Below are 24,552 nucleotides of genomic sequence, written 5' to 3' on the forward strand. Positions count from 1 at the left end.
TGAAAACACGTCTACTCTGCTGGGATAAAAATTTCGTCTACATCTGTCCACTGGGTCTTGTCCTTGCCACCTTCCTTGTAAACGCGTTCACGCTCAGACCAGTACTCAATACGATCTCCACGTCTACAAGGTTGCCATACCCGCTCACCCGAATCTTGGTCGACAGCCTCAGCGAACCAGCGAGGTTTGTGAGGTGGCAGTTCTCCCACTTCACGCCTCCTACGTGTGGCTCTCTGAAAGTCTTCTTGGTCGGATTTAAGTTCGTTGGCCCGTTCATATCGTCCCATCTCAAATGCACGCTGGTCCGGTCGAATTCGACAATCAGTGGGGGGAAGGAATGGTGTCAATGTATCAGGACAGTCGTTCAATGTTATGGCAAAGGGAGTAAGATTGAATGGTGCAGGTGGTTTTTCGGTGTTTTTCCACAGGAGCAAGTACTGGCTGGCCGAACTATCAGCGTCGGGAAGAAGATCCCCTGCTCCAGTTCCCGCTGGGCGAGCAATGAGTTGGCTATTCCAGCGACCCGCTATTTCCCAAGTAACACGACCAGAGACGTCCTGGACCGTCCCCTTGATTTCGAACGAGTCTTTGGCACGCCAGCCTCGGGGTTTAAATGTGAGAAGGCATGTGTCACCAGTACGGTGGTTCACGACCTGCATAGTTTCAGTCGGCTTGCCTTGTATCGACATTAATTACGTACCATCATGTCGCCGTAATGGTCGATAGTCGGCTGTCCAACTATGAATCCAGATACATTGGTGGTCACCTTTTTCCAACTATAATGCTCAATAACTTTGCCACATTCTAGTTCGGGCTCGCCGTTAGCGGTCGGATATTCTGGCGCCCAATCCTTTGGCAACTTGAGGTCGGCATGCGCGACCCCAGTGGGTCGGATTTCAAAGGATTTGCCCATGAATTTATTTTTGGCATCGACCTAGATATCCCAGTTGAGAGTAGTCTGGATCTCTGCATAGATGATCTCACCTCTCCGTAATAGTTCCAGTGAGAAGATTCGGCCCAGCAAGCTGACATGGGCGGGTGGTGACTAACTTGTTCTGAAACATATCGGTACTGCTTGTCGAGCCTACAATACTCAAACGTCTCGCCCTGGAAGAGGTTTATTGCTGTACCTCAAGTATCATAGTAAACATACCAGCATCGGATTGAAAGGCTTGGCAATTCGCCCGATGGTACTGGAGTAGTTGGACATTGCGAACGCTGCCACATATGCAATTCGTTTATGTGGGTCACGTTCGTTGGCAGCGGCATCGACTGTCCGACCTTTAGCACAGTTGTGGGCAAATGGACTACTCACTCACGACACTCCGAGAATTCCATATCCTCAGCCATTCGCTGAAGCATACTAGTGGGTTCATTGAAAAATACCGGGAAGCTAATCTTAGTGAGGTCTTTCCCAATGCTACCTTTCAACACCGCCCAAAGACTGACGGGTGGCCGATTATCGCTGCTAATAGGCAATCGGTCCCGCAGATTTTCGTACCCTTGATATAGCTCGGCGTCCAGGCTTGGAGGGAGGCTGGGGCGACGAAGGATAGTCGAGGGCAAGTTGGAAATAACTCCACTCTCAATGGCATCGAAAAATTCATCCGTGTCAGAGTCATCACCACCAAGAAGGTCGTCGGTCCCGGAATCTGCAACGGGTGGGGTTCGTATAGCAGGAATTTCTGGATCACGAATGGAGACGCGAGTTGGTGCGCCCATGTGCTCGGCCGTGCTCGGAGTGTTGCCTTCGGGGAAGACACGTGGTACTGGATCTTCGTCGACGCGAGAGATCGTGTCAGTGGCAGCACGGGGTGTTGAAGGTTCATCTTGTCCGCTTGCATGTAGTAAAGACCTGAGCGCCCTTCGTTGACCCTTGTTGATTTGGACACTGCGAATCAACTCTCGTTCCACACGCTCGCTCTGATTGGCAAGGGTCACAACGTTCTCCTCCCACATGCGGCGAGCGTCAGCTTCATGTTCTACTCGTCTTGCATACCAGGTTTCGCGTTCAACGGACATGTTACTATACTGATCAAAGCTGTCTTTGATTGTGAGTAGGCTGTGTTCCAATGCGGACTTGACTTCAGTTAGTCGGGGAGCAGAGTCAGTGGGAACAACCAGTTGGTCAAGCAGTTGTCGGGCTAAATCAATCTCCATTCGTAAAGAGCGATGTTGCAAATTAAATCGATCTTCGTGAGGCAGGATAGATGAGTCACTTTCATCTGAAGCGCGAGAGTGGGTATCGTCGTCTAGGTTTCTGAATGTATCAGGGGCATCGCGCGACAGTTGAGAGGCGTTGGAATCGGCCGGTGGGGCCGACTGGTTAATCGAGGCTCGGGATTGGCCTAAGCCCTGATTCGAACGGCCACTCCAGCTCCTTAAGATATCGACGCTGGAACGAAGGCTCTTGGTCCGTTTTGAACCCTCGTTGATGCTCTGAATCGAGTCCGCATCGGAGGCAGGAACCGGTAGTTGATCACGATCTTTTTGCTGATAAAATTCAACACTGCGATTGATCATCTGAACCCAGCGAGCAACTTCACCGGGATGGTTTGCCTTCATATACCATTTTTGCCCGGCAGTGGTTGAAGCATGGCCGGATTGAGCAGAAGGTGCATGTGCATGGATCTCAAAGCGTAGCTTATCTCCTGGAATAGTTTTGACGAGTGCAGTGCGGACGGAGATCGCCCCTCGCACGGCCAAACCCTCATCTTCCCGGCTGCGATAATACGAAAGCATATCGTCTTTTAGGACAAACCAACGAGTGTTGTAGCCTTTGGCCATGTTGGCATATTTTGACTGGAAGCCCGGTCAGCAGCAAAGCGACTGAAGCTATTGCACTCACCAAATAACCTTTATGGGACGGTGGTTCATTGGAGGTAGAACCTATTAGTGTTACATCCTGGTTTAAGTCTTCAGAGATATTAGCGAGGTAGGAGTCACGATTAATTATAGATTCTTACATTGCAATAGAAAAGCGCGAATGCGCTCGCCATCCTTGTCTTTTTCTCCGTCGAGCAAGCCCCTTCCGCGCTGGTCGCGAACAAAAACATCTGCTCCAGCATGTACTGCGACCTCGACGAGAGAGTAATCACGTCTCTTTACCGCTTCATGAAGCAAGGTCGTTCCGGATTCGAGTACAGACAGATCGAGCAGGCGAGCACGTGGTGAACGTAGATACCTAACCAGCTCGGAGGAATCAAGGGGAGTCGTGGACTGAGCAGCGGCTCCAACATATCGTGAGAGGGCATCATAAAACTCTCTGCGGAATGATTCCTGGGAGTCTATAGGGGCGTGAGTTGACAAGACAAAGCGAAATCGAGCTAATTTACCTCGTAAAACATTTCGAGTTTTCTGATCCTTGGCCAAATCTATTGCTGAGCGGCCACGAGAATCCAAGAGTGTATCATCAGCGCCGTCTTGTTCAAGAAGTAATTGGAGTATGTCGCTTCGACCAAGTGATGAGGCGAGATGAATAGCAGTAAACCCAACATTGGTGGAACAAGACATATTAGGAGAGACGTGCTTATTTGAAAGAACCAATTGTATAGTTTCGCCTTGATAAGAATGTAAGTTGGTTAGGCTACTTGAAGATCAAGTCATACATACATGAAGCACTACGGATGGCAAAATGCAGAATTGTGGCGGCCTTTTCCTCCAGGCCCGACGAGTTTATACTACCTATATCGGACTTTCTTGAGTGAGGCGGGCGAATGTCAATGAGGAAACTTTGGATCTGTGCGAGGTCGCCAGCACGAAGGGCTGCCAACAATTTAACTTGCCACAGTGGATCTAAGTTTGGGCCACGATTAAGCAAATGTAATGTACGAAACACGATTTACAGGCTTGCCTTGGACAGATACATCGTTCGACATTACGAGGGTCTAGATGGACTACTCAGGTCCTCATACAAGATTTCCACGAGAAGTCCTCAACCGGGAAGTGGCAACTCTGTCAATGTGCACCAACCCACCGCTGATGTCAGATCAGCGCTAATATGATGATCCGAGCCGAAGGTACGGAGTACGTTGCGTCCGAGACGAGTCTGAGCAGGTGGACCTCGTATTGGCCGTGCTCAATTCTTAGTTTGTGGTTTGGTTTTCCCCGGGAAACAGGTTGTGAGGTGGAACACTGATGAATAGAGACCGGTAGTGAAAGTTTGCCTGCAGTGAAAGTGCTCAAAACTGCAAGCAAGAATTGAGGCCAGTTTGTGGTTTAGAGCTCACAGCCATTCTGGCACTTAGTGACTCACTTCAATACTTGCCACTGCCCAATGTAATCCCAATGCATCACCAATGCCATACAACAGACTGAGCAATGTTCCAATAGTAAGTAAAATATTCTTAACTCATAGCTATAATGTTTATGTTGCTTCTCCCACAGTCCAACTTGATTGTACTACACCTGGATGCCAAAGGGGTGGATCAAGTCCCATACAAGATTGTCCTAGACGTCTGTTAGGACATCAAGGGGATGGCGCTTGTGGCCACAGGGTACAAAGTGAGAAGGTTGCTTAAGGCAACAATGAACCTATCTACAACAACAAGCTGCTATCCTACAACAACAAGACCACTTATGGCAGTGACAAGCTATCTAAGTACAACCAAGAAACTGCTTAAGGTGGTGTAGACTATCTATGTATGTAGCAACTTAGTAATTACTGGCTGTAAGGCCTTGTACACTGAGTAGGATGTAACAACAGGTAATTGACCTGGGTGTTACCATGGTTGGTTGGCCTCCTTATATATTACAGAGAGTACTAATTACAAATGCCACATATGGGGGAAAGGAAGCTATCTACATGAAATAAGAACCCTGCTCTGCAGTTGGCCTTACTCATGCATATGTGTCACTGACATGTCATGATGATGTCATGGGTGGAGGTGGCTACATATGATGAGATAAGCACAGATGGGGATGTGGCTTGGTGCTTAGCATATGATATAAGTGCTGTAGTCATGTGACTGAAAATATTGTCCATTTGCCTTTGTTTAAATCCAAGAAAATAGGAATAAATTCCCTTGGTATATGTGTGTCTACAACACTGCCCCCCCTCTAAGGGCTTTGGCAGTGCCAAGGGCCTTCTCTTTCATCTCTTTTTTGTACTTTTTCAAAAAAATTTTGGTGTTTTTTAGGTTTTCCTTTGGCTCCCATGTGTTTTCCTCAGAGCTGTATCCTTTCCATTTGACCCTAAAATACCATTTTCCATTGCATTCCTCTGTGTCAGTGATGCCTTCTACTTTGTATTCTTCTTCCCTGTCCAAGGTGACAGGTGGGGGACAGTTTTCAAAGGTGCAATTTTTGTCTCTTCTGACTTTGGAAAGTAGGCCCACATAGAAGACATCATGGATGCGCATTGTTGGTGGGAGCTCTAGCCAATAGGCACAGTCAGAGATCTTCTCAATGAATTTGAACAGTCCCAGGCATTGTTCTGTTAACTTGGGACTAAGGGTTTTCAAGTTTACATTTTTGGCATTGAGCCAGACTTCTTCTCCAATTTTGTACTCTGTTGGGCTTCCTGTTTCTCCAGCTGTCATCTGTATCTTAGATTGCCAAAGAGCTGCTTCTATTTACTTCCATTGTACTTCCATTGTTTTGGCAAGGTCATCTGCTTCTGGAACATCCATTGGCATGTTGGAAGGGGTTAAGGTTGGTTCCCAACCATATAAGGCCTTGAAGGGAGTTTTCCTGGTGCTGCTATGTACAGCATTGTTGTAAGCAAATTTTGCCATAAGGAGCCACTTGGTCCAGTCCTGTTGGTTGATTCCCAAGTATGCCCTGAGGAAATGTTCAATTGAAGGGTCTACTTGTTCTGTCTGTCCATTGCTTTGTGGATGGTATGCCAAGGAAAAGTGGGGGTCAATTCCTAATTGCTTGTATAATGCTTTTAGGAATTTATTGTTGAAGACCCTTCCTCTATCCAAGATGGTCTTTTTGGGCATGCCATGACATTTCCAGACATTATCCAGGAATAATTCTGCTAGTTTGGGTGCTTTGAGCTTCTTGGAACACTTGACAAAGATACCGTGCTTGGTGAAGCTGTCTATGATGACAAGGATGGAATTGTTGTTTCTGTCTTTGGGCAGGTCCACTATCATATTGTAAGGCACGTGCTGCCAGGGTCTGTTTGGGAGTTCCAATGGCTGAGGCAGGATTGACATGTATTTTGGCTTCTGGATTCTTTGGCAGGTTTCACATGAGTCCACGTGCCAGTATGTGTCAGCATGGATGCCAGGCCAGTAATAGTCTTGTGACACCAATTCCAGGGTGCATTGTTGTCCTGGGTGTCCAACTAAGGGACTATCATGGAAGATGCAGAGTAAATCTGTGTGCAAGGTTCCTACATCCAGAACAACAATCCTTCCTTGGTAAAACAAGAGTCCTGCTTCCATTTGGTAGTCTTTGAAAGCACATTTAATTGATGGCAGGGCTTTAGACTTGTTTTGGAGGAACTGAAGAATTTCTTCCAGAGATTCATCCTGATCTAACAATGACTCAATCTGGCATTGTAATTCTTTCTCAGGAAGTACTAGGGCAACATTAACAAAGACAGGGTTTGGGAGCATGGACTGGGGATGTTAAGAGTTGTGTAAGTACAGGAGTAAGAAAGAATTACTATATACAAAATGTATATGGGAATAACTAAAAACTAGTATTAAGAATCAGAATATATGCACAGATTATAGGCACAATATGAGCTAGGTTTATCAGGAATAAACAACTCCTAACAAATAGTCTACCAACTATGAAGTGCAGGTGGTTGGTTATGTATAGTACCTTAGACTAATGTTACTTAAGCCTAAGTGACTAAGGGTATGTATACTTAAGGTTTCTGGGATAGTACCTTAAGTAAGAGAGTTACCTGACTAATGTACAGGATTTATAGGATTGGCCTAATAAGTATAGGACTTATATATGCTTAAGTAAGACTTAAGACTTATGGGGTTACCTAAAACATATCTAGGATTTATGAGATATTGTAGATAAGGCTATCTACAATATAGGGGGTATGGTGGATTGAAACACTATCACTCAATCACAACAATCCTTACAGTACTGTTGCACTATACTCAATGTTGAACTCAACAACTGTGACAGTCAAGGGGCACAGGGTTGCAGTAAGTACACTAATAGGTTACCCTGTGTCTGTTGGGACTGGCCTATGGTCTTAGTGCGCCAAATAACCTCCTATGCTATTTACAGTGAGTCAATCACTAAAGTAAATGCGCAGATAAGCTGTTAAAGGCTTGTGTGAATATGTCAATATATAAGAGTGGATAAATGGATAAAAATAGGATGAATTAGAAGCATCTTCACAGGGTCCTTTTATACCCTGAGAAGGCACACAGACAAGTATATACATGATTGATACCAAGAGGGGGTACAGGGGGTACATGTGGCAACTGAAACACTTGAGGGAGCCAATACTTTGGTACATAGTAAACAAACAATAGATCCTAATATTTGCCCCAAGGCAATGTTTGCCCCAAGGCAGTATTTACCTGTGTGGGTCCTTAGATGTCCCAAGGCTAAGTGTTTCATCCTTGGAGTAAATAGTCCCAAAGGTAGGATACTGCTGCATTGGGTACTTACAGTAAATGGGGCATAACTCTGCCAAATGTTGTTTGTTTTGGGAGTTTGACCCAGCGTTCTGGAGCGCGCAAACAGGCGCACCTAAGCGCAAGCAATCCGGCAGTGTGAGATGCCCGGGTGATGGAGAGAATGCGCATTTAGTGCGTTGGCGCTTAAGGGCTGATTAAGCGCCAGAGCACTTGCCTATGCAATAGGGGGGACCCTGAATATTTCTGTGTGTAGCCACAAGATAGAATCTTGAATAATAGATACTACAAACAGGAGAAATATTATTTGTTACTGTTTATCTACTCAGCTAAGTATATATATATTTAAATGAGTGAGAAAACAGCATATATGCAAAAGATATTGCATATTGAGGATATTCCTGAAGCTTATAGGTTTTGCAAAGGTGGCAATTGGATAGAGGGACCTTGAAAACCCTAGTTTGCATCTTTATCTCACTTTATTCACTGTAGGATTACTTGTGTAATCAATAAAATAAGTACAGATTATGGAAGAAATGTTGTATCCATAACAGTTTGGAACATTGAGATTCAGCCCATTCTTGCTCAACTATGGATGTGTACCTAGGCCAATGCTTGGGAGAACCAAGACAGTTGTGCATGGGGTGCACAAAGCAGTGCGTTATATCAAGTATGTGCTGAAGATAGCATGCTATACAATCATAAGATTTCACATGAGTCAAATGGTTAAATCAAAGCAACATGGGAGGCCATCACCCTTCAAGCAGGGTGACCAGGTATACATTAATACACAGAATATGCATGTACCAATTGGAAAACCCTGCAAGCTACTAGCACAATGAATTAGGGTGGCAGTAATTGATGGAGTTGTAAAGAAAGGAGCCACCTACCATGTGGAGCTCACAGAGGACCTTAGACAACATTTGGATCAAGCCAGTACTCCATATGTTGCTACTCAAGCTGCATCTATCTTATGTCCTAGATATTGTCTGGGATGCCAAGGGGGATGGCACTTGTGGGCACAAAGTACAGATGATAACCTGCATAAGGCAGTGAACAAGTATCTGTCATGAGCCACACCCCTATTGTGCCCTCTATTCACATACCAGGGCACTCATGGTACACACTACAGCCACCGGAAACACGCATATACTCGCACTTATGCACTCAGAACCCCCAGGTTCCCACATATAAGAGACTTATGGTCAACATGGCTGGACTTAGTGATATTCTCTAAGTCCAGGTCACATGACCTTCCCCCCTCCAGTCCTTTATCAAATACTATACTAAACTACTACGGATTTGAGGTGGGGGGGGGGATGACATAATCTCTTCTATAATAATATAATATTCAGACCTTGCCTGCAGGCTCCCTTAACATTGGCCCACAGCTAGGGGGGCAGGGGGAGTGCAACGTCCCCCAGCAACTTATATTATTAATATATCACTGTGCATCATATATACTCTATATATCTTTGACAGTGGATATATATGGTAATAACCCCTCCAGATATGGGTTATGACATTGAAAACAAGCTGCTTACCTATACCCAGTATATATATACATATATATGTGTATATGTATTGCCTATAGGTGATGTAGGGATGACTAATGCCCCTACACCAATGATGCACAACATATTGTCCCAACAACACAACTTCAGATTACCATTTATGGTAACTCACCTTCCTAATTAGGAAAGAGACATAACTTGAAGAAGACTTTCAAGACAAATAGAGACTAAGCAACCTAGACTTACCAAAAATGGCAATCCCCTTTCCAAATTAGGAAAGAAGATGAAATGGATGGATGACTAAGCTTAGTCAGCTGAACTCTGATGAGTCAGCAACCAGATCACATGATCAACTCATGAATGACAAATCAACTATGACCAAGCATAATGACAAATGCTTAGTCATCAAGTACTACCTGCACTGCCACAATCACATAATGATGGCTGTGCTTGATCTCTGGGTAAAACCAGGCCAGATTGGGGAATAGGATTACCATATAAGGAAATTGGATGAGTCATACTTATATTGTGGCTGTGCATGCCAAAAGTATGAGTCATACTTAAGCAGTGTTCCACGTGATCATGTGCTAAAAATAGAACCAACTCCGCCAAGACCTCACCTCACTGGTGTATTTCTTGGCATCTGATTGGCTAATCAAGCACTGCCACATGGTTCTTTGACTCATACTGCTTCTTGAGGCTGTGCTACAGCTCTGAGAGGCTGTGCTTCTATTTGAAATATGTATATAGACCCAAGTGATGCCCAGGTATATATAGGGGCAGAACAAGCTGCTTAGAAAGCCAGCTTGTTTTCCCTTGTCTTACAACCTATAGGGACAAGCAGGTGCTGCTACACCTGAAAAAGAGCAACTGAGTGATTAATTTCAAATTCAACTATCAACAACTGTCAACAAAGGGTCTCCACTGACTCTTATATCTGATTTGTGATAAGAAGTACTATCAGAGTCTTCTCATCACCTGGACCCTAGGTGTCCATTGCTTTACTTGCAAACAGCTAAAGACCTCTTTGTGGGTTGCGCTATTTTGCTCTGATCAATAGAAGCTCTTTGAGTATTCTATTTGAAGAAGATACTGAGGTATCATTGATTATCAATTAAGATAGCCTTATCTTAAAGAACCACTTCTTGAAACACATGTCTGCCACTCCTGAACCTGACAGTCCCACAGGGGGTACAGATATTAGAAGAAACCCTAGTAGAACCAGTTGATCTTCAACCTTTGATGAAGGACCAGCAAGAAGGAGGGGAATCTCAGGAACCTCATCTGTAGGAACGTCTAGAGCCTCTTCTACTACCTATACAGCAAGGGGACCATCTGTCATGCCAGGATCAATGCCTGGCTCTGAGGATGAAACTACTGTGATTGAGGATGATAGTACAGTAGAAAACCCTAGCATTATGATTACTGACACTTCTAGCTTGGAACCCATAGTAGTGCAGGATACACCTCCTACACTACCAGCCACTCATAACCAGCCTTCCAACAGATCTTCTGTCACTATAGAAGACATTACTGCCCAGGAAGGGGATACCACTCTTAGGAGACACAACCTTACTGGTACCACCATAAGACAACCAAGAACAAGAAGCACTTCCAATATGGGATACCATGAAACAGCCCTACAGAGCATCCCTGCATCCATTACATCTAGTAGGAGAACAAGCCCTGTAGAGCTTGACCAAAAGCTTGGGGAACCAACACTGGGTCACCAACCAACAGCATTAATTGCACACCAGCCACAACCCCAGATACCTATGCAGGGGTTACCTATATCCAGGGCTGCTATAACTGAATATGAGGCCAAGAGCCATCAGGTGATGCCTCAAGTCAGGGTAGAAGCAGCCATCAGCAGTGCCATCAATGATATTAAAGATGACATTGCCTTGAAGATGGGCCCTATCAAATACATACATGCTAATAGCTCTGAAAGTGCAGCTGCCCTGAGACAAGTAGGCAGAGATGTAGCAGACCTCAACCTGCAGACCAACTATATAAGAAGGAAATTAGGTGAAGTCTCTGAGGAACAAAGAGCAGCTCAAACAGCCCATAACCACCTGGCAAATCAAGTAGAGGATCTACAAGACAAGGTGGATGCATTGCCTCAACTCTTTCAGGATGTACAATCTAGGATAGCTACCATGGAGGAAAGACTTTTGGAAGCAATTTTGGAGGTAGACAGGAAGATAGGACTACCTAAAGAACCAGAGCCAGAAGGAACTGAGACTGAAAGCAACAGTGAGGAAGAAGATGGTGATAGTCTTCATCTCTCTAGACAAAGACAGTCCTCTCCAGCCAGAAGAACCTCCATTCCAAAAGAAGCCAGACTTAAACAGCCAAATGCCTTCAATGGAAAAAGAGGTACTGAAGCTGAAACATTCATCATGAAGATGGAAATGTATTTCAAAGAGTACCCTGGTACCTTCACGGATGAGAGAAAGATCAGGGCCACCTTAACCAATATGGGAGAAGGTGAACCAGTCAAATGGGCCAGTCCCCTGATGCAGAAGCATCTCAGTGATGAACCTCATGAGTACCTTACCTCCTGGAATGCATTCACAGCAGCATTCCTACTCAACTTCAGTGATCCATCCAAAAGGGATAGGGCTATTAGGGAAATCAATAGCCTAAAACAAACTGGATCAGCACAAATTTATGCCAGTCAATTCCAAATTTTAAAGGAAGATCTTGATTGGGATAAGAAAGCTCTCATTGACACCTTCAAAAAGGGACTCAAGATCAACCTGCAGTCAGAATTGATTTGCATGAAGATCACTACTCCTGAAATTGACAACTACTCTTTAGAGCAAATCATTGAAGTAGCCATCAGGACTGATGACATTCTTCAACAGGCAGCTTCAATCAAGGACACTACTACACCACCTAGTATCCTAAAGAAAGGAAAGACCAACAACTATAGACCTACAGAGAGGTTCCCTGCAGAGGCTTTTCTGAGGAGAAGCCAAGCAGGTGAATGCCCAAAATGTGGGAGCAAGACTCACAGGCTAAAACAATGCCCTGAGAAATTCTACAAACCTGACCCAGTACTGGGAAAGAGAGGGACAGAGAAAAGGATAGAGGAGGATTGTGAATCCATAGAATCAAAAAATTAACAAGGGCCTCTGTAACCATGTCAGAGACTCCCCTAGAACCCTCAGAGGATAGTGATGAAGTGTATATTATGAAAGGAACAAATGATACTCTATCCACTTACACTTCCATTGAGGGAATCATGGACCCTATTAAAACACTTATTGACTCTGGCTCTTCACAAAACTTCATGGATATTACCTTTGCTAGGAACCTCAAGATTCCTTTGATTGAACTCCACTCCCCTAGGACAGTCATAGCCATTGATGGGAAAGAAGTAGAAGAAAAAATTCAATATAAGGCCATCTTAAACCTTATCATTGAAGGAAGAACTTTCAGACAGACCTTTTATGCTATGCCACTAGGAGATACTCCACTCATCCTAGGTCTCTCCTGGCTAAGAGAAGCCAACCCTACCATCTGCTGGAGGGATTTCTCATTAAGCTATAAGGATGAGGAACCTATAAAAGGAAAACTGGCAGAGATACTGGAACTCCCTTCTGAGATAGAAGACTTCCAAGATGTATTCTCTGAAGAGCTCTTTAAACAACTCCCTCAACACAGATCCTTTGATTGCTCCATTAACTTCAAGGGAGGGAGTGAACTTCCAAAACCTGCTAAAGCCTATCCCATGTCTCCAGCAGAGTCCAAAGCCATGAAGGAATATATGGAAAAGGAACTATTGGATGGGAAAATTGAACCAAGTCACTCTCCTATTGCTTCCCCATGCTTCTTTGTGAGGAAAGCTGATGGGGGACTGAGACTAGTAGTGGACTATAGGAAGATCAATGACATCACCATCACAGATCAATTCCCCATGCCCTTGCAGTCTGACCTTCTAGAAAAGGTCAAGGATGCCAAGATTTTCTCCAAACTTGATCTGAAGTCAGGATACAATAACATCAGGATCAAGGCAGGAGAGGAATGGAAAACTGCTTTCAGCACAAAGGATGGTCTCTTTCATTATTGTGTGATGCCCTTTGGTTTGAGAAATGCCCCTCAAATCTTCCAGAGGTTGATGAATCATATTTTCCATGACATGATTGATGTGTCAGTGATTATCTACTTAGATGATATACTGATCTACTCTAGGAATAGAGAAGAACACACCAAACATCTCAGGGAAGTACTTAGAAGAATCAGGGACAACAACCTATACCTGAAACTTGCAAAGTGCCTAATCTACACCACTGAAGTGACCTATATTGGCATTGTGATTACCCCAGAAGGTATCTCCATGGAGAAAGAAAAGATCAAGGCAGTACAGGAATGGAAGGAACCTAAGACTGTCAAGCAACTGCAGTCTTTCATAGGATTTGCCAACTTCTACAGACACTTTATCAAGGACTTCAGCACTATTGTAAAACCCCTAACTCTACTTACCAGGCAGGAAGTAAAGTGGAAGTGGGGTGAAGCTGAACAGCAAGCCTTTGATAGAGTCAAGGAGGAAATTGGAAAGGACCCAGTACTTATTCACCCTGATGCCCAGAAACCTTACTTCTTAGAAACTGATGCCTCTGGAGTAGCTATGGGTGCTGTCCTTAGCCAAAGACACACTGATGGCTACCTACACCCTATTGCCTTCCTATCCAAGAGCTTTGATGATGCCCAGACCAACTATGACACACATGACAAGGAGTTACTAGCCATCATTACTTCCCTGGAACATTGGAGACTTTTCCTGGAAGGCACAACTGAGCCCATCACAGTCTACACTGATCACAAAAACCTGGAATACTGGAAGACAGCTCACACCTTCAACAGGCAACATGCAAGGTGGTACCAAATCCTGGCACCCTTCAACTTCAACATTGTCTACAGACCTGGAAAGATGTCTGAAAAGCCTGATGCCCTATCAAGAAGACCTGATCACTTAGACATTCCCAACAAGGAACAGATAATGATTGATCCTAAACACTTCCTGGTAATGAAGGCAGAGGTAACAACAGACATTATTTCTCAGATCAGAGAGGCTCAGGATGAAGACAAGTCAATTCAAACACTGATTGCCACTGTCAAACACAAGGAAGAACTTCCTCCTAGTGTAGCAAAACAATTTACTAAATACCAATGGAAAGAAGAACTCCTATGGTATGAGGAAAGAATCTTTGTACCAGACAGCAAGGCTATCAGACTTGAACTCCTAGAACAGTACCATGACTCCCCCATTGCTGGCCACCAAGGGCAAGCACGTACTTTGGAACTCCTGTCAAGAGATTACTATTGGCCAGGAATGAAAGCCCAAGTAAACAGATATGTGGAATCATGTGAAAACTGTCAAAGGAGTAAAGGCCACAAACATACAGTCCCCATAAGACCACTACCTATTCCAAGCAGGCCCTGGGAGGATATTGCCTATGACATGACAGTCAAACTTCCACTATCCAATGGATATGACAGTATTCTAGTGGTAATAGACCGCTTCTCAAAGCAGGCCCATTTCATTCCTTGCATAGAAAAAACCAATGCTAAGGAAACGGCTGAAATCTTTATCAAGGAAGTATGGAAACTGCATGGTACCCCTAGGACAACAATCTCAGATAGAGGCAGAGTATTCAACAATGAATTCCAAAGGGCCTTATATGAGAAATTGGGAATAAAACCTCTATACTCTACTGCTTATCACCCTGAGACAGATGGCCTGGCAGAAAGAACAAACCAATGGTTAGAGGGATTCTTGTGCAGCTACTGCAACTATGCACAAGATGATTGGGCAAAGTGGCTACCTATAGCTGAGTTCTGTCACAACAATCAAGTCAACTCTACAACTGGCAAATCAGCCTTTGAGACAGTGTATGGAATGCACCCAAAATGGAATATTGCACCTACCACCTCCAATGTACCACATGCAGAAGACATGACCAAACAGATGGAACTAATCTGGGATGCAGTCAAGGCCTCCATGGAGTTCCACAAAGCAAAGGAAAAGGCACCCAGACAGGAATACAAAGTAGGAGATAAAGTGTGGCTAATGACCACCAACATCCAAACAAAGAGACCTGCAAAGAAGCTGGACAACAAAAAAGCTGGACCCTTCACTATTGCTGAAAAGATCTCATCCTATGCTTACAGACTAGACCTTCCTAACACCATAAAAATCCACAATGTCTTCCATCTCAACCTCCTGGCTCCCTTCAAAGAGGACACTGACTTCCACAGAAGACAAGTGAAACCTCCCCCCATCATAACAGAGGAAGGAGAAGAGGAGTATGAAGTGGAAAAGATTGTGGCATGGAGACAGGACAAAGAAGGGCTGAGATATCAGGTCAGATGGAAAGGATATGATGAGCTAGAGGATACCATGGAGAGGGCTGAAAAGATTGCCCAACTGCCTGAGATCATGGAGAGATTCAAAAAGGAGTTCCCTAATGGGCCTCTACCTCCTGAAATCAAAACCCCAGGAAAGAAAAAGAAGACAATAAAGGGGAAATCTGCTTATATGAGTGTGTCTCACTCTAACAGATATGCACCTCTTCAAGTCCCCTAAAGAGGCGCAAAAGGGGGGGCAATGTCATGAGCCACACCCCTATTGTGCCCTCTATTCACATACCAGGGCACTCATGGTACACACTACGGCCACCGGAAACACGCATATACTCGCACTTATGCACTCAGAACCCCCAGGTTCCCACATATAAGAGACTTATGGTCAACATGGCTGGACTTAGTGATATTCTCTAAGTCCAGGTCACATGACCTTCCCCCCTCCAGTCCTTTATCAAATACTATACTAAACTACTACGGATTTGAGGTGGGGGGGGGATGACATAATCTCTTCTATAATAATATAATATTCAGACCTTGCCTGCAGGCTCCCTTAACATTGGCCTGCAGCTAGGGGGGCAGGGGGAGTGCAACGTCCCCCAGCAACTTATATTATTAATATATCACTGTGCATCATATATACTCTATATATCTTTGACAGTGTATATATATGGTAATAACCCCTCCAGATATGGGTTATGACAGTATCTAAGTAATCAAGTGATTGCTGGGCTTAAGGCCCTTGTACAGTGTGTGGATGTGAAAAGAGGTAATTAAGCAGGACAGTACCATGGTTGATTGCCCTCCTTATGTGTTCAAGAGAGGCTGTACTATTTACAATAATGTATCAAATAAGAAGCCTTCTCCATCAGCAGCCTTACTCATACATATGTGTCACCTATGATGTCATCAAGGTGGAGGTGCCTAAATAGCTTAGTGAGCAAGGGGGGGATGTGGCAAGGAGCTTAGGTTGTGACATAAGCACCAAAGTCACATGATTGAAAAAGTACTCTGTTTCCTTTTGTTTAACTTTGAGAAAATAGGAATAAATTCTGTTGTATGGTATGTGTCTACAACACCTTACAAGGACCATAGGTTCCCCAGTGGAACTGCAGGCAAATTGCCTTGCTAAAAGCCAATGATGACCAATAGGCAGTAGAGAAAATAGTGGTACATTGCAGCAAGGGCAGTAACACAGTATTTTAGATGATGTGGCAAATTGGAGATTGCACATGGAAAACATAGTGCATGGTAAGGCACTTAGAAGCACTCAAGCAATACTTCAAAGCTACCAGGGCCAAACAAGCTGGGGCATTACCATAGGCAGAATGGGGAGACACACCCTACAATGAGCTTAGCAATAGTGGATCTGAAACCCTGGAGGGTGCAAGCTTGCACATATTCAAGGAAGAGAAAACTAAGCTTAAACACAACAGTCTGAGGCTGCCAACAGTCTTTATTACAGTACTACCAGAGATACAAGCACTACAACATACAAAATGCCACATAATTGACATTGGCAACCTAGTTGAGACCACAACCAAAAATACAACAACACACCAGTGTATCAGCAGGAGCAGTACAACCAAGTTGACCCTGGGCTACTACAACTGCTCAACACTGTTGTGCAGAGTAGCCTCAAAACTGTGCAAGCCCCAAACCCTCCAGGACACCAAAGGAGCCAGCAAGGAGGTTTGGGGCTGCACCCAAGATACCAACACCATTACCCACACATTGAAAGAGGGCAGCTGGATCTGTACAAAAGTATTATTGGCATCAGTACCCTCAAAACAGCTGATTCCAGTATGGGTGAATGTTAGACTCACAACTCATGCACAAGAAGATGCTTTAAACAGAGAGGTGCTCATCCTAGTACTAGGTCACACAGTAGATCATCCATACATAGCACTTCAACCAAGAAATGCCACAGCAGGTCAACTGCCAGGGGAAGAAGCCACTCTCCCCAAGCAGAACAAAGGTAAGCACCAGGGAAGAAAGCAAGTACATAACAGGTATTTGCTCAATGCTAGGCCCATACTGGTACCCAAGCCACTACCCCTACAAGCTCTAGGAGTGCCAGCTGATCCAGCTCCCACAACCTTACCAGATTCAACCAAGAGAGTGCCACAGAATCTGCCACTCCAACCAGCACTGGAGGCAAGCCAGAGGGGTGCAATTGGGCTGTGGATCAACAACCTGTTGGCAAAGGTGAAACAAGTAGTCCAATCAGTCAAGAATGTGATATCAGTAGCCAAGACCCTCAACAAATGTGCCAAGATAACTTACCAGTGTGTTGTGGACAGTGAATGGGGCATAATGGAAGATATGTCTAGGATTGCACAACAGGCACTAAGGATAGAGGACAAGCCAAGGATTGGCAATGCAAACTACCCACAAGAGCTACTGCAACAAGCCTGCCCAATTCCCCTACACATGCTAGAGTCCACAGAGAGGGCCATCAATGACCTCATACTGGGGATCAAGGGGCACTGGTTGACAATCTGGGGGAATCAGGCAACTTTGAGACACTACATGCTATCACAGCTCCCAAATCCAGCATTGTGGAAGACAAGGCCAAAGCAAACAATGGAAGCAACAATGGGCCCAAGCCATTCTCAACAGAACAAGAAAATCTAGACATTAGGGATGCAACCAACCATGTTGCTAAGTGGACAACTCTTGGACCCAATGTTGAGGTATGTGATACCAGAAGGGGACTCAAGACCCTTGAGCCAGAACAGCTTTGTGTCTTGCCATGCAAGCTCAAGCTCAAGCAATCAGCTACACACAGAAGAACTGAATGAGGCAAGAGGAAAGTGTCCTAGACTTGGTCTGGGACATCAAGTGGGTCTGGTGCTTGCAGCCATGTAAATACAAGAGTAAAGAAGAACTACTTAAGGCAGCAACAAGTAAATAGTCTACAGGGTCAATCAACTATACTACAACAAACCCAACACTTAAGGCAATGGCAAGCTATCTAAGTACAACAGTGACCCTGCTTAAGGCAGTGTGGAAGCATCTACTTAGTAGTGCTGAGGTATGAGGCCCTTGTAAAATGTGAAGGTGCAACAAGAGGTAATTGATCTGGGGATTACCATGGTCAATTACCCTGCTTATAGATTCTAATGAGGCTATACTATCTACAAATAGATATGCAATACCATAACCAATAAGAAGCCTACTCCATCAGCAGCCTTCATGCATACATGTTACCTATAATGTCATGAGGTGGAGGTGGCTATATAGCTTAGTAAGCAGAGAAGGGCATGTGGCAAGATGCTTAGTGTGTAGAATAAGCAACAAAGTCACATGATCAAGAAGATAGCCTGTTTGTCTTGTTTTAAATTCAAGAAAATGGGAACAAATTCTCTGGTATCAGATGTGTCTACAACAGAAAAGGGAAGAGAAGGTGTCCTGGACACAATCAAACAGACCAATACAAGTCATTGCATACTGTTGCACCCTTACCAATTACACCACTGAGCTTGCTGGATTTTTCTGATATTTCTACTATTTTTTACAAACTCTCTATCTTTCCTTTTTAAATAACATGACCTTGGCACTTACTAAGCCAAGATCCTGCACCAAGACCTGCCAAGGTGCCATGCCAAGAGCACCTAGATAACAAAGATGCTTCTGTGCAGTCTGCAGCACAATTCTTATCTCACATTTCTACTTCCTTTCCCACTATTATCTATTTGTGAACAGTTGATCTCTTGTATGTATATACAGCAGGGAAATTGCTTGGAGACACCAAGTCAATTTTACCTTGTCTACCTTCACAGACAGGTCTTCAGAGATATCAACAGTAGGTTGGGTCCCTAAGACCCTTCACTCACCAGTAGATACAGTAGCATAGTAGTTCACTGGCCTTAGGCCCTCCATTGTTGTAGTTAGATACTCCCACACCACCTTAAGCAGGCTCCCCAGTAGTATAGCCTTAGAATAGTTGGTCCAGTGTAGTAGTACAGCCTCAAGCACCCACCCCATCAGTGTGCAACCAACCTTACAGTTAGCTTGCAACACATACTGGCCCTGTTGTACTCCACTGTAAGGTGGGTACTTGCTAGTGGTGGGTGTGTTATAACCCTATAACATATACCACTGAATTTGCACAATTTTTCTCTTATTTTTAGTATTTTTTACGGACTTGATATCTATCTTTTTTCAATCACGTGATCTCGGCGCTTATTATGCCAAGATGCCGCGCCAAGATGCCGTGCCAAGGGCGCTTAGGAGAAATCCACGCTTCTGCACAGCCTGCAGCACTCTTCTTATTTCATTTTATGTTCTTCCTTTCTCATGCACACAGACCTGTAGATAGTGCCCCTTTGCATATATATACAGCAGGAAAAGTTGCTTGGAGACCCCAAGTCAATTTTACCTTGTCTCTTACTCATTAGAGAAGGTAGCCAGCCAGCTAAGTAGCCGGCCCCCAGTAGTCTAGACGCTCACATCCTTTATCACACTTACCACACCTCCCAGGCCTAAGGCCCTGTTGTCAGTAGTTAGTAGCAGGTTGCCTTATGCAACATTAGTATAGCCTAGTTAGAGTAGATTACGCAAGTCTTGCTTGTAGTAGTACAGCCGTAAGCGCCCACTCCCACCAGCATGTACCCACCTTACAGTGGTGTATGACATTGTAAAATTGACTTGTGTAGGCTTTGATCAACAACAAGAAGACTCCCAGTACTAGCACAAGGGAAATAACTGTGATTGGGGCCACTTTGCAGAGTATAGTAATCAAAAAATCCCCACCCCCACATAGTACCAAATTGCTATAAGGCTGACAAGTTCTGATTGCCTGCATACCACATGTTTTGCTGGAACACAGCAGATAGCAACCCTAGACAGCTGATTCACCCGCTTGCTAAAAACCCGCTCATATCACAATTGCCAGATCTGCTGATTTGTTGTAGGGATAGTCCAATGCTAGGTGTCTGACACAAGGGTTTAGCATTCACACTCTGCACAAAAACCGCTCATAAGTCCTGTATCAGGCACATCTACCCCCACACGCCATATCACTATTCCATCCACGCGCTGTGGTGTCCCACATCCCTACTCCTGTCCCTCCAGCCATGCTAGCCAATGTTCCATTCCTACCCATTCCCAACCACCCTCTTGCAGCACATCTCCTGCTCCGCAAGACTTGCCAAGGATGGAACCAGAGCCGTCCCTTGCCACTCTCCTCAAGGCTGTCACAGCCCTCACAGCCACATTTGGGTCCCTACAGGACCAAATCAGAATCCAGGGCCAACAGCTTGTCAAGCTTAAAGCCATATGCAAGGAGACCACCAACCTTATTGGTGACAAGGACCAAGGAGCCCCCCAGGCCCAGCCTGGCCCATTGATTGGGCCTGTCACTCCCCCAACCCACAAGGGGGGAGAAGCCCACACTCCAGGCATGGTTAGGCCTGGACTGTCCTAGATGTCTGTTAGGATGTCAAGGGATTGGTGCTTGTGGCCATGGGTTACTGTAAGAGAAAGTTGCTTAGGGCAACAAAAGGCCTATCTACAGTGACAAGCAGCTATCCTACAACAACAGGACTGCTTATGGCAGTGGCAAGTTATTTAAGTACAGCAACAAGACCGCTTAAGGCAGTGTAGAACAATCTAAGTGGCTAGCTAAGTATTGACTGGGGTGTAAGGCCCTTGTACACTGAGTGGATGCAACAAGAGGTAATCAACCTGGGTGTTACCATGGTCAGTTGGCCTCCTTATATATTCTATAGATCTACTAAATACAAATACAATATCCAATACCTAATCCAATAAGAACCCTGCTCTGCAGTTGGTCTTACTCATGCATATGTGTCACTGATGTGTCATGATGATGTCATAGGAGGAGGTGGCTATGTATGCTGATTAAGCGCGGATGGGGATGTGGCTTGGCGCTTAGCATATGATATAAGCGCCAAAGTCACATGACTGAAAATGTAGTCCAATCTACTTCATTTAAAATTGAGAAAATGGGAATTAATTCCCTGGTATTGAGTGTGTCTACAACATGGACTCAAGGCCCCATTCTGTCCCTCAAGAGGGACAGGCTTTGATTCAGAAGAAGAGGAACCCAGGAGGATCCCCAAAAAAGAGCCTTGCAGCACACCTAGGAGTCTTAGCTCCCTCACCCCCTTTGACGCAGGGTCCAGCATGAAGCAACCCAAAATGGAGCTCCCAGATCCTTACAAGGGCAACACTAGGGGACGCAAGGCAACCCATGGCTAGACTGCATGCTGCTGTGGGTAGCCCTCCACCAGGATCAGTTTGACAAAGAAGAGCAGATGGTTGTATGGATACTGTACCATATGACAGATAAGGCTGCTGACTGGGTGCTCCCCATCATTGGGACCATCATCAAGGGCAAAGGAAGTCCCCCAACCACCATTCCAGCCTTAATGGCCAAATTCAAAGAAGCCTTTGCCAACCCAGATGCCAAGAGGGCGGCCGCCAGAAAAATTGCTGCGCTGACTCAGACAACTACCATGTCTGAGTACATCACCAAGTTCTGCAACCTTATTGTGGAATTAGACTGGAACAAGGAGGCGTACATTGCCCAGTTCACGTGAAGCCTTCACTGGAAGGTCAAGGAACTCCTGTCCACCAAGGACAACATCCCCAACAAGCTTGAGGCCATCTTTGCAGCTTCAATTAAAATTGACAACACTTGTTGGGAAAACAAGGAGAACTGGCCCAAAAAGCAACTGGCTAAGTCCCCAGCTACGGTAGCCACCACCTCCACAACCACCACTCAACAGGTCTGCCTATCAGAGGATCCTAATTACGTTACCCTGGAGGAATGGGACTGCTGCCACGCATCAGGCCTCTGCATCAAATGCAGCCAAAAAGGACATGGCATCAAACAATGTCCAAACAGCTGGAAAGCCACCATTAAGGAGGTTGCCAAAGTGGCTGAGGAAGAAGGTTTGGGAAAAAACTAAGGCCGAGGACTACTGTCAAGCCCCTGGCCCCTAGATTAGATGTGCATGTATTGGATTATGAATTTGTATCCTTGGCTCTGGACTCAAATAAAAAACCACTATTATTTATTGATCTATCACTGCATGACTTCCCAACGGAACCCCTTAGAACCCTCATTGACTCTGGAGCCACATCAAATTTCATTTCCCCCTTGATTGTGGAAAAATATAAAATTCCAAAAACCCAACTTGAAAATCCACAAGTTGTGAGAATGTTAGATGGTACAATCTCCCAGACTGGTTGCATTTGGCACCAGGTTCAACTCATGGTCTTGGCCAATGGCCACACACACTCCATCCCCTTCCTTGTTTGCCCCATAGGCAACACCCCAGCAATCCTTGGCATGACCTGGCTGACAACAGAAGCTCCCCTCATTGATTGGCAACAAGGACTAGTCACATTCCCTGAACAAGCACAGATTGCCTCAGAAGAAGAAGCTGACCCAAACCCCCTGGCAGACCTCCCTGCTCAATATCATGAGTTCACCAAGGTATTTGGTGAAGAAGAGTTCAAGGTCCTCCCTCCACATAGGGAGTATGATATCTCCATCAACCTAGTCCTGGATGCCAAACTCTCCCCTGGTCCCATTTACAGCATGATGGATGCAGAATCAAAAGCCCTAAAGCAGCATATTGATGAGGAATTGGCAACAGGGAAGATCCATCCCAGCACCTCTTCTGCCAGCGCCCCAGTCATGTTTGTGAAAAAGGTGGATGCATCCCTTAGGCTGGTTGTGGACTATTGGAAGCTCAATGAGGTCACCCACAAAAATGTATATCCGCTACCCAGACAGGACAACCTCATGGCTAAACTCCAGAATGCTAAACTGTTCACCAAACTGGACTTATGTTAGGGTTACAACAATGTACAGATCAAGGAAGGCAATGAATGGAAAACAGCTTTAAGAACCAAATATGGACTATTTGAATACTTGGTCATGCTGTTTGGCCTCACCAACGCCCCAGCTGCCTTCCAGCACTTCATGAACAACCTGTTCAGGGATCTTATTGACATCACAGTGGTGATCTACCTGGACAATATCCTCATCTTCTCAGAAGACCCTGCTCAACACCCCACTCACATTAGAGAGGTCCTATTGCGCCTAATGAAGAACCAACTGTTCTGCAAGTTGTCCAAACATCACTTCCACATCACCATGGTTGACTACTTAGGTATTGTTATCTCCCCCAGCAGCTTCTCCATGGACCAGAAAAAGATAGAAGCAGTTACCACGTGGCCCGCACCCAGAACTGTCAAACAGGTTCAGGCCTTCTTGGGCTTTGTCAACTATCTGCGCTGATTCATCCCTAACTTTAGTTCAGTTGCTTGACCCCTCCACAACCTCACAAAGAAGGAATCCACTTGGTCATGGAATCACCCAGAGGAAGAGGCTTTCCAGGAGCTTAAACAACTTGTTACCCAGGCGCCAGTCCTAGTGCACTCCAACCCTGAACTCCCCTACTACTTAGAAACAGATGCATCAGGGGTAGCTATGGGAGCCATTCCAAGCCAAAGAGGAGATGACAACTGCCTACACCCCACTGCCTATATGTCCAAATCTTTCTCAGGAGCCAAAGCCAATTATGACACTCATGACAAAGAACTCCTGGCAATCATCAAAGCTCTTGAGGAATGGCAAATCTTCCTAGAAGCAATGGACAAACCAGTACAAGTCTTCACCAATCATAGGAACCTGGAGTACTGGATGCAGGCAAGGACATTCAACAGGAGGCACGCATGTTGGCGGATATTCCTGAGCAATTTCAACTTTGAAATTCATTATTGCCCAGGAAAACAATCAGGAAAACCAGATGCCCTGTCCAGACGCTCTGACTACGTCAATCAACCTCCAGAACCGGAAATCATGCTTCTGGAGGAAGTCTTTGCCAACACAACAGAAGAAGAATTGGAAATTATCATGGATATTTGCACCAAGCTCAGGGAAGATCCATCATTAGAACCCATTATCCAATTCCTTACAGATAACGCAGACAGCACCCCTCCTTCAATCAGGAAAGCCTACCAGGATTACAATTGGGAAGAAGATTTACTCTGGTATTGAGGGAAGTTAGTGGTTCCTGACAACAAACCCCTGAAAGAAAAGCTCCTGAAAGAATTCCACA

At 45.0% G+C, this 24,552-nt stretch overlaps 6 protein-coding genes across 6 annotated transcripts; 3 read left to right on the forward strand and 3 right to left on the reverse strand.

Annotated features, from left to right (window-relative positions):
- Positions 1-11: 11 nt before the first annotated feature.
- Positions 12-3,878, reverse strand: RhiXN_01214 (oxysterol binding protein; the record flags this gene model as incomplete). The annotated part of the gene is made up of 10 exons (XM_043321033.1): positions 12-653; positions 701-934; positions 985-1,107; positions 1,154-1,272; positions 1,320-2,802; positions 2,849-2,916; positions 2,967-3,287; positions 3,336-3,560; positions 3,613-3,795; positions 3,839-3,878. The coding sequence occupies 10 exons, from the start codon at positions 3,876-3,878 to the stop codon at positions 12-14; spliced, it is 3,438 nt and encodes a 1,145-aa protein (XP_043180045.1).
- A 1,161-nt stretch (positions 3,879-5,039) lies between these two features.
- RhiXN_01215 (Retrotransposable element Tf2 protein) lies at positions 5,040-5,540 on the reverse strand (the record flags this gene model as incomplete). The annotated part of the gene is made up of 1 exon (XM_043321034.1): positions 5,040-5,540. One exon carries the CDS (start codon positions 5,538-5,540, stop codon positions 5,040-5,042), a length of 501 nt encoding a protein of 166 aa, XP_043180046.1.
- A 33-nt stretch (positions 5,541-5,573) lies between these two features.
- RhiXN_01216 (Retrotransposable element Tf2 protein) lies at positions 5,574-6,569 on the reverse strand (the record flags this gene model as incomplete). The annotated part of the gene is made up of 1 exon (XM_043321035.1): positions 5,574-6,569. One exon carries the CDS (start codon positions 6,567-6,569, stop codon positions 5,574-5,576), a length of 996 nt encoding a protein of 331 aa, XP_043180047.1.
- Positions 6,570-10,416: 3,847 nt separating this feature from the next.
- On the forward strand, positions 10,417-12,207 carry RhiXN_01217 (Retrotransposon-derived protein PEG10; the record flags this gene model as incomplete). The annotated part of the gene is made up of 1 exon (XM_043321036.1): positions 10,417-12,207. One exon carries the CDS (start codon positions 10,417-10,419, stop codon positions 12,205-12,207), a length of 1,791 nt encoding a protein of 596 aa, XP_043180048.1.
- A 119-nt stretch (positions 12,208-12,326) lies between these two features.
- RhiXN_01218 (Retrotransposable element Tf2 protein) lies at positions 12,327-20,879 on the forward strand (the record flags this gene model as incomplete). Its single annotated transcript, XM_043321037.1, has 4 exons — positions 12,327-15,627; positions 17,328-17,426; positions 17,963-18,144; positions 20,406-20,879. 4 exons carry the CDS (start codon positions 12,327-12,329, stop codon positions 20,877-20,879), a joined length of 4,056 nt encoding a protein of 1,351 aa, XP_043180049.1.
- An 802-nt stretch (positions 20,880-21,681) lies between these two features.
- RhiXN_01219 (Retrotransposable element Tf2 protein) lies at positions 21,682-24,491 on the forward strand (the record flags this gene model as incomplete). The annotated part of the gene is made up of 5 exons (XM_043321038.1): positions 21,682-21,995; positions 22,020-22,372; positions 22,429-23,201; positions 23,283-23,711; positions 23,781-24,491. The coding sequence occupies 5 exons, from the start codon at positions 21,682-21,684 to the stop codon at positions 24,489-24,491; spliced, it is 2,580 nt and encodes an 859-aa protein (XP_043180050.1).
- Between the last annotated feature and the right edge of the window lie 61 nt (positions 24,492-24,552).

This window comes from Rhizoctonia solani, chromosome 4 (genome assembly GCF_016906535.1).
Source record: "Rhizoctonia solani chromosome 4, complete sequence".
Taxonomy (NCBI): domain Eukaryota; kingdom Fungi; phylum Basidiomycota; class Agaricomycetes; order Cantharellales; family Ceratobasidiaceae; genus Rhizoctonia; species Rhizoctonia solani.